We start from the raw sequence: 18,809 nt of genomic DNA, 5'->3' as shown, positions 1-18,809 counted from the left end.
GTGGCCATATTGGAGAAATTCTGTGTAACTCAGTTATTTCACAGTCCAAGAATTTGCCACAGAAAGAACCCCTATTACATTTATTTGCAGTCAACGCAGAATTTCCATTTTGCAGTACCAGAGTGCTGAGGATACAGGCCTCTTGCATAATTTAGAACAGTGCTTGCTTTCTAATCTCTCTCATCCTTTGAGTTCAAAGTTAAAATCCAAAAGAGAACAGCAACTTCAAAATGTTTACAGATATGCAGGAATAACAACAAAATCCATGTCCTGCTCTGATCAATGTTCCTAGTCTTAACAAATGAATGCAGAATGTGTCAGGTTCAAGTCCAGTGCAGATGTGGTCACTCCAAAGCACTTGAAGAGTGGTGGTTTTAGTATCTTTAGTTAAACAAAATTACAGGTTCAGTCAGTGTTTCAGGTGGAACTCCAAACCCAGTGAAATTTCAGAGGTCTTGAATAAAATCCTATTCCCATTGAAGTTGATGACAGTTTTATCAATGACTTCAGTGGTGACAGGATTTTTGCTCCTTAAGTGGTACACAGGACTTGTGTTTGTTCTGTGCATGGGGGCAGTGATGAGCTGCCAAAATCTTAAGAACCTGTTCCCTCCTCATCCTACAAGGGGGTCGTTGTCCACTCCCACCCTTCCTTGGTCCCTGCCCCATCCACCCCCCTTCCTTGTCCCCTGACTGCCCCCAGAACCGGGCAGGAGGGTCTAGTGGGCCACCATAGTGGGTGCCCACCCCAACCCTAAGAGCCAGAGGGATCTGCCGGGGGGCGAGGTGGGGAGTCCTGGCAGTGCTTACCTGGGGCAGCTCCCAGGAAGCATCTGGCAGGTTCCTCTGGCTCCTAGGGGTGGGGTAGCATAGCTGGGGGGGGGAGTGGCTACTCCCCCCCACTGATCATATCAAAAGTGGTGCCTTAGGCGCTGACTCTGTGGGTGCTCCGGGGCTGGAGCACCCATGGGGAAAATTTGGTGTGTGCAGAGCACCCACTGGCAGCTCTCCATCCTGGCCCCAGCTCACCTCTGCTCTGCCTCCTCCCCTGAATGCACTGCCCCGCTCTGCTTCTCCGCCTCCCCCCCCCCCCGGCTTCCCGCGAATCAGCTGTTTGTGCAGGAAGCCTGGGAGGGCTGAGAAGCAGGCGGTGGCTTCATGCTCAGGCCCAGGGTGGTGGAGGTGAGCTGGGACGGGGAGCAGTTCCCCTGCGCCCCCCGGGTTACCTGCTGCCGTGCAGATGGCTGTCCTCGTGCCCCCCCACCCCCGCTGCCCCAGCTCACCTCTGCCTCCCTGGGCCTCAGCGCGAAGCTACCGCTTGCTTCTCAGCCCACCCCGGCTTCCTGCACGAACAGCTGTTTCGCGGGAAGCCTACGGGGGGGTGGGGTGGAGAAGCAAAGCGGGGCGGCGTGTTCAGGGGAGGAGGCGGAGTGGAGGTGAGCTGGGGCCAGAGGCGGAGCGGGGAGCTGCTGATGGGTGCTCTGCACCCACCAAATTTTCCCCTTGGGTGCTCCAGCCCTGGAGCACCCATGAAGTCGGCGCCGAAGGCAGTACTTTTGGCCGGTTAAATTTAGAAGCCCTTTTAGAACCGTCTGTCCCTCGCGGAACAACCTGTTCTAAAAGGGCTTCTAAATGTAACAACCGGTTCCAGTGAACCGGTGCGAATCAGCTCCAGCTCACCATTGCATGGGGGTGAATTTCACCTATAGTAAATAGCGGAACATAAACATAAATTTTTCTGCCTTTGCCTGCCCTTATAAAGGAGCCCTTTTGGTGTGTTTGGAAAAACACACACTCTCTCTCTCTCCCCCCTCAGTACTGGAATGTAAGTGCATTTGAAGTTGCATTATACCTATAATGGTGGGAGAAGCCGTTGTTGCCAAGGCTGTTGTGTCAATATGGAGTAGAGAAGAAGAGTGCTTTTGCTGCTTCATAATGTTAACGTTTAAACAGTCCCAAGCTGCCTTTGGCATTAACATGTCTCTGATACAAATGGTGTGGGGTACAGTTCATTCCTTTGTTGCCGCTATTTCTGGCTGGAGGCAGTGTTCTGTAATTGATTAACAGGGCACAGTACATTGACTTATATGGGGAAGATGACTGTATATCTGTATCAGAAAGGATTATGATTCTGCTTTTAGTCAGTGAAAGATTGGATTCTGCAGAAAACAGTGAAAACTGAAAACTAAGGTCCCTCGATTTGTCCCCGCTATGGCATCACAACGTTTCTGGATATGAAGTTAGGCTAAATGATCCAATATATATATATATATATATATATATATATTATGGAACTCTCATACAGGTTTAGATATGTTAGCTTGCTCTACATAAGCAATCTTTTAATTTTCATTCTTTTGGGCTATATACTATCATAAGTTATTAATACAATTTTAATAGCATTTTAGCAGTCTATTCGTTTTAAATAGAACCCTTCCTTTTAACTCACAAATTCACTCAGGGGAGGTTTTTAACATAGAGAGATTTTTAAATGAGAGTGATTTTTTGTCAACATGAAAGTGAGATCTTTTGTGGTTTCTTGTCCTGCTTATTAGATGCTTCCCCAAGATAAGTATTAAAAATTGATATAGTTGAAAAGTGCATGTTGGAGAGCATACAACACCACCACAGGAAATCTACATCATTTACTTGACTTATTCCCAACCTTGGCGATTTCAAGCTAGTGCAAAAGCCAAGCTGTAGCCTCAAAAGTATATGAAGTGCATATGCATCACAGGTGGCATGTTGGTGAAAGGCTAGTGATTAAAATAGCCGTTACATTCACAAGATGGATATCTAAATTATTGACCTACAGGCATGCAAAGGGAGTTAAACAGTTCCCCTGGAAGAGGGCCTAGGCCCATAAAGGGCCCTGGATTATTTATTTTTCTTTTGTTTTTGCAGGGAGAAGAAGTTTTTCTCACTTTTTCTTCTACATAGGGCCCTAACAATATCCATGTAGTGCCCCAAGTGTGACCTGAATGGTATAGTCGGGGCCCTGTTTCATGTTTTATAGATTTTGTTGCTATCCAAGCCAAAACAGGACAGGATATTATGGATGCTATTTTAGAGAAGCTGAAAAAGGAATGTTTAGGTATGGCTGATTTGTAAGGGACACATCTATGACAATGGAGCTAATATGGCTGCAGTATATAAAGGTGTTCAAAATGGAATTCAGCAGGTAAATCAGTACACATCTTTTCTCCCATGTGTTGCACTGACTGAGTCATTAGGATGTGTTGAAAAAGGACATTAGTGTTACAGTAAAACACCATATCACAATGAGATGATCAGCAAGGGTGGAGGCAATCCATCCGCTATGAAATCAGATTCAAGGGCGTTCTTGGTGTTTCACTGACATTAAAGCTTCACACAGTCTTATGCCAGAATTTAAACTGGGAGCTGATAGATTGCTAGAGAACGTTTCATTGTTTTTGTTTGTGTGGTTTTGGCCAAGATATTTTATACTGTCTTATAAAAAATTACCTTTGTGAGAAAAAAATTGCTGAGTCCAGATATTGACGTTCAAATGACTTGTGGTTTACTTGGTGGCCTTTGAGATGCTTTATCAGAATTATGGTCTTCTGGGTTCATTGGATGTAAGGAAGCTGCTGCTTCACAGGCTGAAACATTAGGAATATCCAAAAAATTCAAAGAGAGAAGATTTCGATGGAGAAATCAATGCCATATGAAAGGTCATCAGATCCCAAAAAAGTTCTTGAATGTGAGGTTTTCATCCCCCCCCCTCTTAGCTACACTGTAACACAAGTGGGCAATAGGATGCATCATTAGGATGAAGTTGGAGAAAAGTTTGGTTTTTTTTTTTTGATGGGTGAGAAATTGAAAAGACTCAGCAGCGAAGACCTTAGGGTACATTTATGCAGTAAGGAGCAATCCGCATCAGTGAGTCTCAAAGCTCAGGTCTACACACTTGGGCTTGTGCTGCAGTGCTAAAAACAGCTGTGGACATGTTTGGGATTGGGCTGGAGCTCAGGCTCTGAAACCTAGGAAGGGGAGGAAGGCTTCAGAGCCCAAGCCCAAACATCCACACGGCTATTTTTAGCACCATATCATAAGCCTGAGTTTGTATACCCTGGCTCTAATACTTGCTGCCGTGGGCTCCTGCTCCCTGTGTAGACTTCTCCAAAGAGGCATGCTTGAAATCTAGCAAGCAGCTACTCTGAGCCTTTTAAGAGCAAAGCTGCTTTCTTTGCCAGTTTTTTGCACGTGTGTTTTTAAGGATGACTTGGAAGTGAAGGAGCCAGTTGAGCTCCTGAGCTTCATTCAGAAAAGGTCTTTATATGCGAGTTTTCCTCACACAGACCTAGCACTGCCTTTTTTTTTTTTTTTTGCTGTCTTTCAGTGTCTGTGTCTGCTAATGAAAGGAATTTTTCAGAAAACTAGAATTAACCCAGACCTATCTAAGAAAGTCCATAGGGCAGGAAAAGTCATGTGATCTGGTTGGTTTGTTTGTTGTTGTTGTTGTGTTTGTGGGGTTGTTGGGTTTTTTTTTTGAGAGAGAGAGAGAACTGGAAAGCAAAGTTGATAGCACTAGGTTCAGCTGATTAATAAGTGCTTCAGAGAAAGCTCCCTTTGTACAAATACTTAGCGGGGACTGCAAATTTGTTGTTTTTTTGTTTTTCACAGTGGAGAGCAGATTTGAGTCTTCAAACCAGGCCTGGAATATATTGCCATGGCACTGCTTACAGGGGTCCTACATTTATTTTCAGCTGTTTTAGGCTTCCTTATTTCATTCCTTTGTTCTTTTGGGAGAGAGTATGCGAGGTGCCCACATGGACAAGGGACAGTGATTTCAGTACTAGCACCATTTCTGATCATGTTTATATATTTTTCTTTTGATTTGTTTAAAGTGCAAAAGCAGTAATGGACATTTCCAAATGGGAGGAGAAGCCTTTATATGTTATGATCTTCTCATTGGCTACCAGAATTGGTGAGAGAGCAGAGCTTCTGATAAGCACCTGCTCTGTGGAGCCATCTCTTTCATCTGTAGAGTGCTGTCTCTGAACAGCTTGCCTAAAATCCAGTTTTAGGTTTCCCATACAGATCATTATTGGAGAGAAGGACTCGGTCAAAATGTCCCACTTTACCTTTTTTCATATTTTTTCAGTGTGCCATTAGGATAAATCCTTTATTCCACAAATATTCTTAAGAATCTATTCTTTGCTTCCCATAATGTTCAATGATCTCTATCTAGTTCTCACACTAGAGATCTATTGTATTTTGTTAATGTACTTTATAAATAGATTTTCTCATTCCTACTTCTTATTTTTTTCTATCAAGATGCAGGCATTTTTTCCTCAGAGGAAATATTGCATAAAAAGGTTTATGGTCCAGAAAATGTGGAAATACAGAGACTAGGCACATAATATTAAGAATTTGATGATAAAAAGATATTAAAAAATACATATTCTTCAATATAAACTTTATCTATAGGAGGCCTGAATGTGCAAGGAATGAAGCATCCTCATCATAATAAAGCTTTTCTTCTGTGTTTATATCAGTTGATCTTTCAGTCCTAGTGTACATGAGATAAAGTAGGAACTGCAACTTTCTGGGAGGTTTGTAAAATAGGTGTGTTGATTCCTAAGCAAATGTATATTGCATTTATCCAGAAGGAACACTGACAAGATAAAAAAAGTCTCACACACACACACACACACACACACACACACCCTTATTAGGAACACCTACACTAAACTGATAGTTTAAAAACACACGCACACACAAAAAGCTTTATTTATTTATGTCATCTGGTGTAACTGATGGCCAATTTAACTTTTGATTTGTAATTAGTTTCTAGAAGAGTTGGTCAAGTAGTGTCAGATAAGAAACTAATTTGAAAACAGAGCCCCTGATGCATGAAACATTTTGTGAATTAAAGGCATAAGAGCAACTCACAGTGTAATCATATTATTCATTAATAGTGAGTATGCAATATTCAAAGACTTTGGATCTTGTTTATTATTGATTATTAGCCAAAAACTTGTCCTGGAAGTTTATTTCTTAGTTGCACTTTGTCATTAAATGTTCTTCTGAAAATGTTTCAACCATCCAACCAGGGAACAGTGATAATGTCATATGACTTACATGGCTGGCCACATAGCACTAAAATGAACTGTTGAAATAAACAGTTTTGCAAACAAGCTATAGGCCAAAAATTCCTTATCCAAACTACTTGACAAATACTTACAATTACCAAATACATTAGAAAATGTCCTGTTTATGAATAACTCACTAGGGGAAAAAGTCTAAAAATATTGTGAAAATATTTATAATGAGCAGTGGAACCAGTGCTCATTCCAGTTCTCATGTTCTATTGTGATGCCACTGTTCAGGATTCAATGAGACCAGCATGTAAGCCAAGATTTTTTTTAAAAAACAGGACTTGCAAGTTAGACTCCTACATACACATTTAAGCATGCATGTGGCCTGATTTTCAAAAGTACTGAGCCACCAGCAGTTTCTACGCAGGCCGATATATTCTTAAAAGCCAGTGTCAGCAAATGAGTGTTCAGCACTTTTTAAATCAAGCCATTTCTTACAGCATCTAAATATAGACTTAGCCTAAATCTATGCACCTATTTATGAAGAAAAGCATGTCTAATTTTTGGGTTCTACATTTTAATTAAACTTTCAACAACAACAAAATATTTTTCAATAAATAGATTTGGGGCTTGAACTGTACTTTTCATGTGAACAACGCCCATTATGGTGATTGTTCAAGTAACTTGAGTCCACACACAAATCAACTCAGTTAATTAATGTCTGTATTAGTGCCTGAGGCCCTGGTCTTGAAATGAGATGTGTGTTGGACATACCTCTGTGTCTGCCTGGAACTTCACTCTGAAACAATGCAGAGATCTGTCTGTCTGCATTCTGTTGTGTAGGGCTAAATTTAGGGACTAAAACAACAACAAAAATCAAAAGTTCTGTTTTGTAAAATGAACAAATAGAATTTAAAATAAATCTCCTCCTCTTTCTATTTGGCTAAACTCAATTATGTCATTAAAGATAGCAATTATGAGCTTTATAGTCATTAGAACAATTAACAGTTGTCCTTTTATCTAGTGTTTGCCTATATTTCTATACTAGTATGAAATATATTCTCCCCACCACTCCTTTCTTAACTAACAATAGCTAATTTGTGAGGGCATCTAAATTAGACTGTTAAATGTCAGAATACTAATTAGCTTGAATCAGAATCCCCTTCTGTTTTATTGTTCTGTTTCATAGTTGTAGAACTGTTTACATTGTTTTCATTATATAGAGATATACATTTGGTTTATTCAGGAAGAGAAAGGGAGAAATTATTTGAGACTGGAAATATTAGTTGACCAGGATCATTATAAATGACTTACTTCACTCACGATCTCTACTTGACCCATAGTAAACACCCCCTCTTGAGGTTACAGTTAATTCATTCCACATGCAAAAACAATTTTTAGCCTCTTCCCTGATCATGGTCTTCTAATTGGACCAAAATGAAGTGCTGTGCTTTTGTGGTAGAGATGCTGCCCATCTGGTATTGAGCTAACTTTCTGTTTTCATGTAAATGGGAGATGTTTTACTTTTATAGCAGAGCCTCTGCTGGGGTGTATGCATTAAAACATTATCTGAATTGTTTGGAATAGTTATTTTTAATTTCTCTGACGTGAGATTGTACTTAAGATGTAGGAGAGTATTAAAACTCATATATTTCACACTCACACAGAAATATTAGAGAAACTAGAATAAAGGTCTGCATATTAATTGTTCTAAGCAGCTGAGATATCTGAAGCCAATCATTTCCGCCTTTACTTACATAATTTGATCCAACAATAGGATTTTGTTTTAAACTCTTTGTTATACAAAGGAGAAATTCTGTTTTTTTTTCTCCAACTTGGACAATAACACCCAAGTTAACCCTCTTTATTGTATGCAAAATAGATGGATAGTGCTTGAAAGGATTAGAAAGTTTACTTAAAAAAAGACATATTATATCCCCTATCTTTCCATTTTTTCTCACTGCATCTGCAATCTGTAATTATACAGAGATTACAATTTAATTATTGTCTTTGATAAATTATGAATAAAATTGTCAGTCGGGTTATTAACACCTTCACCAAGCATTGAAAGGCACATTTTGTCTTCTATTAATCTGATAGTTGCTCAAATTATGTTTACTATCTTTATTTTATCTTGCCAAAAGATATTTCAAATGCGGTAGGGTATTTTTTTTAATCTATGCATTCTTAAGAAGAGGAAGGACACCCAAGTGGCTAGGGCACTATCCCTCATCGACTGCCTGTGCCTCAGTTCGTCCTCTGCAGAATGGGGATGATAGAACTTCCTGACCACTCCGGAGTCTAGAATGTGATGGTGATGCTCTCAGATACTCTTGTAATGAGGGGCACACAAGTAACTAGGAAAGATATCCAAGGTATAGATTCTCTCTAGTGTGTCTGACCTATTTAAACAGCAATGTGGAAATAAATGTATTTATTTTCTTTGTCTTTCAGAAAAATGTGATGAACCACTGGTCTCAGCATTATCCCACTCCTCCTTCAGCAGTTCATCATCTATGACTAGTAGCTATGTACCAGGGTATGCAAAGCTAAACAAAAGAGGAGGTAAGACATCTCTCCTTCCCAACATTCATACACCTGCAGTAAACACTACCTATTTCATGTAAAATAAATGTTAATTATTTATTTTAAACCAAATCTCAACACTGATGCATAGCAACCGTATTGCTGTTGACCCTAATGATTGTTTAGTAGTCTGGTGAAATGTTTTCTGTAAAATATTGTACTAAAATGTTGCGGGTACTTGGGAAAGAGATTGGAAAATTAATATCAAAACTCTTCCCTCCAAAAGAAATTGTGGCAGGAGTATAGTGAGGTTTTCCTTGTGGAGTTCACAACTAAAAGGGGATTTGAGGTTGAGGAGGGGAAGGGATTCCGACCTCTCAAATCTGTGGATCCTGAGAATCTGTAAGGATGGGATCCCCAGTCCAGTAGAAGGTTTGGCCTCTGCACTGCTTTTCTGCTTCCCCTCTCCCTATGGGAAATATATGTCTCTTCCTAGATAGCCCAATCAGCAGGGGTGTCATTTGCTAGTCGGGAAAGGGGGCAGTTGCCACCTCTCCTCCCACCGCGGACATTTCATCAGTCTCTGTGCTCCATTATGTCTTCTGCTCCTCCCCCATCGACTTTGGAGGATATAATATCACAAATAACATTCTCTATGCAGATACAATTTCTCCTCCTCTAGAATTATTCTGAAATGGCGCTGTCATAAATATAAAGGGAAGGGTAAACACCTTTAAATCCCTCCTGGCCAGAGGAAAAACCTTTCACCTGTAAAGGGTTAAGAAGCTAGGATAACCTCGCTGGCATCTGACCAAAATGAACAGTGAGGAGACAAGATACTTTCAAAGCTGGAGGTGGGGGAAGAAACAAAGGTTCTCTCTGTCTGTGTGCTGCTTTTGCTGGGAACAGAAAAGGAATGGAGTCTTAGAACTTAGTAAGTAATCTAATCTAGATATGTGTTAGAGTCTGTTTTGTTTAAATGGCTGATAAAATAAGTTGTGCTGAATGGAATGTATATTCCTGTTTTTGGGTATTTTTGTAACTTAAGATTTTGTCTAGAGGGATTCTCTATGTTTTGAATCTGATTACCTTCTAAGGTATTTACCATCCTGATCTTACGGAAGTGATTCTTTTTACTTTTTCTTCAATTAAAATTCTTCTTTTAAGAACCGGATTGCTTTTTCATTGTTCTTAAGATCCAAGGGTTTGGGTCTGTGTTCACCTATGCCAATTGGTGAGGATTTTTATCAAGCCTTCTCCAGGAAAGGGGGTGTAGGGTTTGGGGAGGATTTTGGGGAGGAAAGACGCTTCCAAGCAGGCTCTTTCCCTGTCATATATTTGTTAGACTCTTGGTGGTGGCAGTGCTAAAGTCCAAGGGAAAAAGGTATAATAGTTTGTACCTTGGGGAAGTTTTAACCTAAGCTGGTAAAAATAAGCTTAGGGGGTTTTCATGCAGGTCCCCACATCTGTACCCTAGAGTTCAGAGTGGGGAAGAAATCTTGACATGGTGGCAGAGCGGTGGGATTAACTTGAAATCATTTTGAGATCACTTTGAGATTTTTTGAACGAGAAGCACAGATTTGAAAAGGAAATATATATATTTTTTCCTTTGGGCTGCTGGAAAGCAGGTTTTAAGCTGAAAGCAGTCAGAGTATTTTTTTTTTGTCTCTGCTTAGGGGCCAGAGCAGAGACAAAAGGGAATTGTCTTTTGTGAGCTGGAGTTTTCTCTACTTAAAGGCAGGGTAGTTAACCTCCTGCAGGGAAATTCACAAATCTTCACAGACCTGAAGTTCTTTTTTACCTAAGAGCAACTAGAGGGGTTTTCTGTCTATTTGCCTGGAGACAAAGGTGTTAGGGTTTTGGGGGTTTTTTTGGATTTTTCTGTAGGCTGACAATCACTATCAGAGAATATAGGTATCATATTACAGCATAGCAAAATTTTACAAGCCAAGTTTTTTTGTTTGTTTGTTTTATTTCTAACTCTCGGGTAAAGTTAGTTAAAAACAGAGAGGCAAACATGAGAGAGCCCAAGGCCCAACCAAAGAGGCTGTCCACAGGAGAGAACTGGAGGCAGTGAGAGAGACAGAAAATAACCAAGAGGCTGCCCAAAGGAGAGCTATGGAGGCAGTGAAAAAGGCAGAAAAGAACCAAGAGGCTACCCACAGGAGAGCTATGGAGGCAAGGGACAAAGAACTGGAGGAGAAGGAAAAAGAGAGGAAGCATGCACTGGAGATGAAGAAGGCAAAGGCTCAGCAGAATATACCAACAAACCCTAGCAATCCTTCTCCAGGTACCACTTCCCATCCCAGAAAGTTCCCCACCTACAAGGCAGGCGATGATACCGAGGCCTTTTTAGAAAACTTCAAAAGGGCCTGCCTTGGGTACAGCATCTCTACAGACCAATACATGGTAGAACTGAGGCCGCAGCTCAGTGGACCCTTAGCTGAGGTGGCGGCTGAAATGCCTAAGGAACACATGAACCAGGATGAACTGCTTTAAAACCAAGGTGAGAGTCAGAATGAGGCTAACACCTGAGCATTCCCATCGGCGGTTCAGAGCCCTAAGGTGGAAACCAGACGTGTCATTTACCCGATGCCTACCACATTGTGACACATTGGGATGCATGGATATCAGGAGCAAGTATTAAATCTCCAGAAGATTTGCCCTTCCTAATGCAAAAGGAGCGGTTCTTAGAAGGTGTTCCTGAGGAAATAGAAAAATACATCCTAGATGGGAAGCCCAAAACTGTAATGGAGGCGGGGAAGATAGGAGCCAAATGGGTGGAGGTGGCAGAAAAGAAAAAAGTTGATCGCAATTGGAACGGATACTAGAAGGGACAACCTCAGACCACACCCTACTATCAGGGGCTGCCCAAGGCCCCAACTACCCCCCAAGGAACCCTCCAGCCACCTTATCGTCCTTCCACACCATTCTCCAGCAACCCACCTCACCCCAGTGACCCGTCAGTTGGACGATATTTTAAATGTAATGAGCCGGGGCATGTAAAGGCCAACTGCCCCAAGAACCCCAACAGATTACAGTTCATTGCACCAGAATCACACCAGAGGTCCTCAGGCCCAGATACCTCCCAGATACCCTTGCAGCGGAGGGAAACTGAGTGTGTGGACGGGAAAAAGATCACTGCGTGGAGGGACACCGGAGCACAAGTGTCGGCTATCCATGCTTCCTTAGTGGACCCCAATTTAATCAACCCAGAGATCCAAGTGACAATTCAACCCTTCAAGGCAAACTCTTTCAATTTGCCAACAGCCAAGTTGCCTGTCCAGTACAAGGGCTGGTCAGGAACGAGGACTTTTGCAGTCTATGATGATTGTCCCATCCCCATGCTGTTGGGGGAAGACTTGGCCAATCATGTGAAGCTAGCCAAGAGGGTGGGAATGGTCACCTGCAGCCAGGCTAAACAAGCTGTCACACCTAGCTCTGTTCCAGAAACTTCTACCAGGACCCGGTCAGAGGTGATGGACCCAGACCCCAGGACAACGTCTGCAACAGCAGTAGTGGATCCAGTCCCAGAGACCCAGACAGAGCCAGTCCCAAAACCGGAACCAGCAGAACAACCAGCACCAGACCCATTGCCAGCACTGAATCCAATACTTGCAATCCCAACACCAGTGGGCCCCACCGAACCTGAACCAGCAGCAGCCGAGAAGAGCCTGAACCCCAACATAGTGCACCAGCGGAGAGTGGTTCATAGTCAATGGAAACAGCCCCATCCCCTACATCGCTTCCAGAGGGACCAAGTCTAGATCCACAATCCAATGAGGAACTGATGTCTCCAGCATCAAGGGAACAGTTCCAGACTGAACAGGAAGCAGATGAAAGCCTCCAGAGAGCTTGGACGCCAGCACGGATCAAGCCACCACCTCTCAGCTCTTCTAATCGATCCAGGTTTGTTGTAGAAAGAGGACTTTTATACAAGGAAACTCTTTCTGGTGGACACCAGGAAGACTGGCATCCTCAGAGACAGTTGGTAGTTCCAACTAAGTACCGGGTCCAGCTCTTGAGCTTAGCCACGATCATCCTAGTGGCCATGCTGGGGTGAACAGGACCAACGACCATTTGGGGAGGTCATTCCACTGGGAGGGAATGGGCAAGGATGTTTCTACCTATGTCCGGTCTTGTGAGGTATTCCAAAGAGTGGGAAAACCCCAAAACCAGGTCAAAGCCCCTCTCCAGCCACTCCCCATCATTGAAGTTCCATTTCAGCAAGTAGCTGTGGATATTCTGGGTCCTTTTCTGAAAAAGACACCCAGAGGAAAGCAGTACATACTGACTTTCATGGATTTTGCCACCTGATGGCTGGAAGCAGTAGCTCTAAGCAACACCAGGGCTAAAAGTGTGTGCCAGGCACTAGCAGACATTTTTGCCAGGGTAGGTTGGCCCTCCGACATCCTCACAGATGCAGGAACTAATTTCCTGGCAGGAACTATGGAAAACCTTTGGGAAGCTCATGGGGTCAATCGCTTGGTTGCCACTCCTTTGGAGAAGTTTAATGGAACTTTGGGGGCCATGATACGTAAATTCGTAAATTAGCACTCCAGTGGTTGGAACCTAGTGTTGCAGCAGTTGCTCTTTGCCTACAGAGCTGTACCACATCCAAGTTTAGGTTTTTCACCATTTGAACTTGTATATGGCTGTGAGGTTAAGGGGCCATTACAGTTGGTGAAGCAGCTATGGGAGGGATTTACACCTTCTCCAGGAACTAACATTCTGGACTTTGTAATCAACCTACAAAACACCCTCCAAACCTTTCTAGCCCTTGCTAAAGAAAACCAACAGGATGCTCAAAAAGAGCAAAAAGCCTGGTATGATGAACATGCCAGAGAGCGTTCCTTCAAAGTAGGGGACTAGGTCATGGTCTTAAAGGCGCTCCAGGCCCATAAAATGGAAGCATCGTGGGAAGGGCCATTCACAGTCCAGGAGCGCCTGGGAGCTGTTAATTATCTCATAGCATTCCCCACCTCCAACCGAAAGCCTAAGGTGTACCATATTAATTCTCTAAAGCCCTTTTATTCCAGAGAATTAAAGGTTTGTCAGTTTACAGCCCAGGGAGGAGATGACGCTGAGTGGCCTGAAAGTTTCTACTACGAAGAGAAAAGTGCTGGTGGCGTGGAAGAGGTGAACCTCTCCATGACCCTTGGGCATATGCAGTGACAACAGATCAAGGAGCTGTGCACTAGCTACACGCCGACGTCCTCAGCCACCCCAGAACTGACTGAACAGGCATACCACTCAATTGACACAGGTAATGCTCACCCAATTAAAGTCCAACCTTACCGGGTGTCTCCTCAAGCTAAAACTGCTATAGAACGGGAGATCCAGGATATGTTACAGATGGGTGTAATCCACCCCTTTGGGAGTGCATGTGCATCTCCAGTGGTTCTAGTTCCCAAACCAGATGGGTAGATACGTTTTTGCATGGACTACTGTAAGCTAAATGCTGTAACTCACCCAGACAACTATCCAATGCCACGCACAGATGAACTATTAGAGAAACTGGGACGGCCCAGGTCATTTCTATCTTGGACTTAACCAAGGGGTACTGGCAGGTACGGCTAGATGAATCCGCCAAGGAAAGGTCAGCCTTCACCACCCATGTCGGGCTGTATGAATTTAATGTACTCCCTTTCAGGCTGCGGAATGCACCCGCCACCTTTCAAAGACTTGTAGATGGTCTCCTAGCGGGATTAGGAGAATATGCAGTCGCCTACCTTTACGATGTGGCCATATTTTCGGATTCCTGGGCAGAACACCCAAAACATCTACAAAAAGTCTTTGAGCGCAAAATGGAGGCAGGACTAACTGTTAAGGCTAAGAAGTGTCAAATAGGCCTAAACAGAGTGACTTACCTTGGACACCAGGTGGGTCAAGGAACTATCAACCCCCTACAGTCCAAAGTGGATGCTATCCAAAAGTGGCCTGTCCCAAAGTCAAAGAAACAAGTCCAATCCTTCTTAGGCTTGGCCGGATATTACAGGTGATTTGTACCGCAATACAGCCAAACCACTGCCCCACTGACAGACTTAACGAAAAAGAAACAGCCAAATGCTGTTCAGTGGACCAAAGAGTGTCAGAAGGCCTTTAACCAGCTTAAAGCGACACTCATGTCTGACCCTGTATTAAGGGCCCCAGACTTTGACAAACCGTTTCTAGTAACCACAGATGCATCCGAGTGTGGTGTGGGAGCAGTTTTAATGCAGGAAGGACCGGATCAAAAATTCCACCCTGTAGTGTTTCTCAGCAAGAAGCTGTCTGAGAGGAAAAGCAACTGGTCAGTCAGTGAAAAAGAATGTTACGCTCTGGAAAAGCTACGCCCAGATGTTTCGGGACGGCGTTTCCACCTGCAAACTGACCATGCTGCACTACAGTGGCTTCATACCACCACGGAAAATAACAAAAAACTTATTCGGTGGAGTTTAGCTCTCCAAGATTTTGATTTCGACATCCAACACATCTCAGGAGATTCTAACAAAGTGGCTGATGCACTCTACCATGAAGGTTTCCCAGAATCAACTGGTTAAAATCATCCTTGAGATGTGGAAAATATTGTTAGTCTTTATATACTTGGTAGCATATTTAGAGGTGCATGTGTCTTATTAACTCTGTTTTCCCCTAGAGCTCCAGGAAGAAATCACAGTCAGCGTTTCCCCCTATCTGTGATTTGAGTGGGGGGGTCATATATATATAAAGGGAAGGATAAACACCTTTAAATCCGTCCTGGCCAGAGGAAAAAATCTTTCACCTGTAAAGGATTAAGAAGCTAGGATACCCTCTCTGACACATGACCAAAATGACCAATGAGGAGGCAAGATACTTTCAAAGCTGGGGGGGGGAGAAACAAAGGTTCTCTCTGCCTGTGTGATGCTTTTGCCGGGAACAGAAAGGAATGGAGTCTGAGAACTTAGTTAGTAATCTATCTAGATATGCGTTAGATTCTGTTTTGTTTAAATGACTGATAAAATAAGCTGTGCTGAATGGAATGTATATTCCTGTTTTTGTGTCTCTTTGTAACTTAAGGTTTTGCCTAGAGGGATTCTCTATGTTTTGAATCTGATTACCCTGTGAGATATTTACCATCCTGATTTTACAGAGGTGATTCTTTTACTTTTTTTCTTCAATTAAAATTCTTCTTTTAAGAACCTGATTGCTTTTTCATTGTTCTTAAGATCCAAGGGTTTGGGTCTGTGTTCACCTATGCAAATTGGTGAGGATTTTTATCAAGCCTTCCCCAGGAAAGGGGGTGTAAGTTGGGGAGGATTTTTGGGGGAAAGTTGTTTCCAAGCGGGCTCTTTCCCTGTCATATATTTGTTAGACGCTTGGTGGTGGCAGCGATAAAGTCCAAGGGCAAAAGGTATAATAGTTTGTACCTTGGGGAAGTTTTAACCTAAGCTGGTAAAAATAAGCTTAGGGGGTTTTCATGGAGGTCCCCAAATCTGTACCTTACAGTTCAGAGTGGGGAAGGAACCTTGACAGATGCCCTTGCCAATCAGGATTTTAAAAAAACCCAAATACTCCCAACACCCTCTCAATGGAGATTGCAGGCATAAAACCTGAAGTAAATTAACGCTGTTTCAGGTAGAATGATCTCACGTGCCTTTTTAAAAGAGAGAATTCTATATACAGAAGATCCTTCCCCTTCTTGGCCTCAACTATGGTCCCTTGAGGTCTACTGAGTCTTATCCTTGTGCAGCAATTATAGAGGGATTTCACCCAGACTAAAAGAAGGGAGAGTCAAAATCAGAGGGACAGATCTCCCCTCACATTTCAATCCCCCAAGCCAGGATCTCCCTGATCATGGAACAGCTGGATCATTACCTCAGCTTACCCTGCTGGGACATTTTGGGAATCACCCCATCCAATAAGGAATTCTGTCACTATCTGCCTTGAAACTTTGCGTTCCTTAATGCTATGCTACTATGGCTCAGAACTCTGGTACCAGCAGCCAACCGACAAGCATAAGGCCTCACCCTGGCTTCCATGAGCCTAGTTACTCCTTAAAAGGTGACCTCAACAACTCCTTCCGGTCCTGAAACTCCCCAAATTCATCTCCCCGAGTTCTTAACTAACAGACACTCAGACTTTTCCCCTCTTATTCATCACCCCTCAAGTGTGAAATCCACTCTCAATTATCAGTTCACTTTGGGACACACTTAGTTTGCATACTAGAGACCCACTTGGAGTAAAAATAAACAAAATATTTAATAGAAAACTCATGAAATGGTAAGAAAAGTAAACATATACAAGTTACACAGACAATAAACATAAAGAAGCAACCTCAGGATTTACATGTCTCTATTAGCTTTTCTAATACAAGTTCTAATACAATATTGCCTCTGAACAGTTTCAAGAGATATACTAGTCTAAGACTACCCCTGTTTGAAACTTTAGTTTGTACATATCCAATACCTAATTCTATTCTCCCTTTCATTGGTGGTATTGAAACAATTCCTGATTTACACCAGTGTCAATGACAGGAGGACTAGCTCTCTTTCTGTTTCAATTTCTATAGCAAAGGGAAAATAACTTAGTTGTTACCTTGAATTATTTTATAACATCATGGAAGTAGGGATATCACTAATCAAATTAACTGTAAAGAAATACAGATATTTGTTACTTCATAGTACCATTACTGAGAAATGGGGCTCCCCAGGTGACTGCACTATCTAGAATAATAAATCTTCTCTTGCTGAGTCATTACATCGAAAGAGACAAAAACAAAAAAATACTTCAAAATAAGGAGATATGCATTTGAAAACGTTAAACTCCAACCCCATAAAAGTTGAACTCAGCCTACTTTGTATGGCTGAATTTTCAGTATTAAGGTAACTACTATCTTCAAACTATCTGAGCCAATGTGAAGTTTTCACCAGACAACGTGCAACTCTGTTTAATAGTGTGCCTTAAAATATGCTGTAGTTCAGGCAAGTGGAATTAAGTCTGCCATTCACTCTGATAGCATCAGATTGAACCCTAAGATACCTAGATGTATGCTTAGGAACTTTTGTTTTTCTTAATACTCGGGGAAGTTTCATGCATAAGTGTTAGGGCTCTGCATGCCTTGGTTCAGGAAGGGATTTGTGAACTGGTGCTTGCAGATTTCTTCAGAGGGGATTAATTAAACACATCCCTCCAAATTTAGTTGGACATTTGAATTTGAAAACTCAAACCTCCAGGACATGGCCCTTCTCTACACCTTTCAGGGTCTCCTAGAACCCAGCACACGCTAATATCACAGCCTTCCCCTCCCCCATTACTTACGTTATCTGTCTTTAGAAGAGGTAGGTAGAAGAAATGTGGGAATTGTTGAGGAGGACAGCTATTTTTGGAGGCAGGAAAGAATGTCAGTTGGGAAAGAAATGTTTAACAATTTCCTAGCTGTAGAAATAGTGCTCTGTAAATAGTGGATGTTTCAATTTGCTAGCAATTCTAAAAGATCGTGGGGTGGCGGGTTTCCTTCAGGCTGAACTGAAAATGAAATTTTTGAACGTTTTCAGTGAATCAAAAAGTTAAAGAAAAGTCTTGGGTCTCGTGAAAAGTTTTGTTCAAGCTGAAATGAAATGTTTCATTTCAATTTTATGTATTGTTTGTTTTTATTTTATATAATTAAAGGAAATTTCAAAACTAAAAGTAATTTTGAATTAAAAATAAAATTTTCAAAATGGGATTTATTTATGTGTGTGTTTATTTGTTAGGATTTTCTGATCACAACAATTTGGTGAAATTGACACAAACTGATGAAATGTTTAGGTGTTCCTGAAACTTCATATTTTTGCTGAAAAAAGTTTTGGTTTAAAATTTTGCAGTTTTGTGTACAGATGAATTGACTACTAGTCTTATGTAAACACAGCCTGAGTGTCATGAGTATAATGAAACCTCAGACCCAGGCTCTTTTCGAATAGATCTGAGGTTTGAAAATGGATATGAAAGGATGTGAAAAATTTGCACAACCTGCTGTATTAATTTAAATAGAATAAATGTACCCAAACAGTTAAAGGTGTTAAAATGACACTGTCATTGTCCAACATTAAAGAATTTTAAACAAGATTTGGAGTTTGCTATACAGCAGAGGTCACCAACCTTTTGATGCACAAGATGACATTTTTCGTAGATTCATAGATACTAAGGTCAGAAGGGACCATTCTGATCATCTAGTCCGACCTCCTGCACAATGCAGGCCACAGAATTACACCCACCCACT

The 18,809-nt window shown here is 42.0% G+C and overlaps 1 protein-coding gene and 1 long non-coding RNA gene across 2 annotated transcripts in view; both read left to right on the top strand.

Moving 5' to 3' along the window:
• The window catches only part of CNTNAP2 (contactin associated protein 2), a 1,664,903-nt gene that overhangs the window by 495,395 nt on the left and 1,150,699 nt on the right, over nt 1–18,809 (top strand). Inside the window, exon 2 of the mRNA XM_038391157.1 lies at nt 8,519–8,629. Coding sequence (XP_038247085.1) covers nt 8,519–8,629 — 111 coding nt within the window. The remainder of the gene's footprint in view (nt 1–8,518; nt 8,630–18,809) is intronic.
• Nucleotides 13,809–15,374, top strand: LOC122458875. The gene is made up of 2 exons (XR_006279176.1): nt 13,809–13,856; nt 15,228–15,374. It is a non-coding gene; the product is annotated as an uncharacterized LOC122458875 (long non-coding RNA).

This window comes from Dermochelys coriacea, chromosome 2 (assembly GCF_009764565.3).
Source record: "Dermochelys coriacea isolate rDerCor1 chromosome 2, rDerCor1.pri.v4, whole genome shotgun sequence".
In the NCBI taxonomy this organism is placed as follows: Eukaryota; Metazoa; Chordata; order Testudines; family Dermochelyidae; genus Dermochelys; species Dermochelys coriacea.
This window is presented reverse-complemented; position numbering and strand designations above follow the sequence as displayed.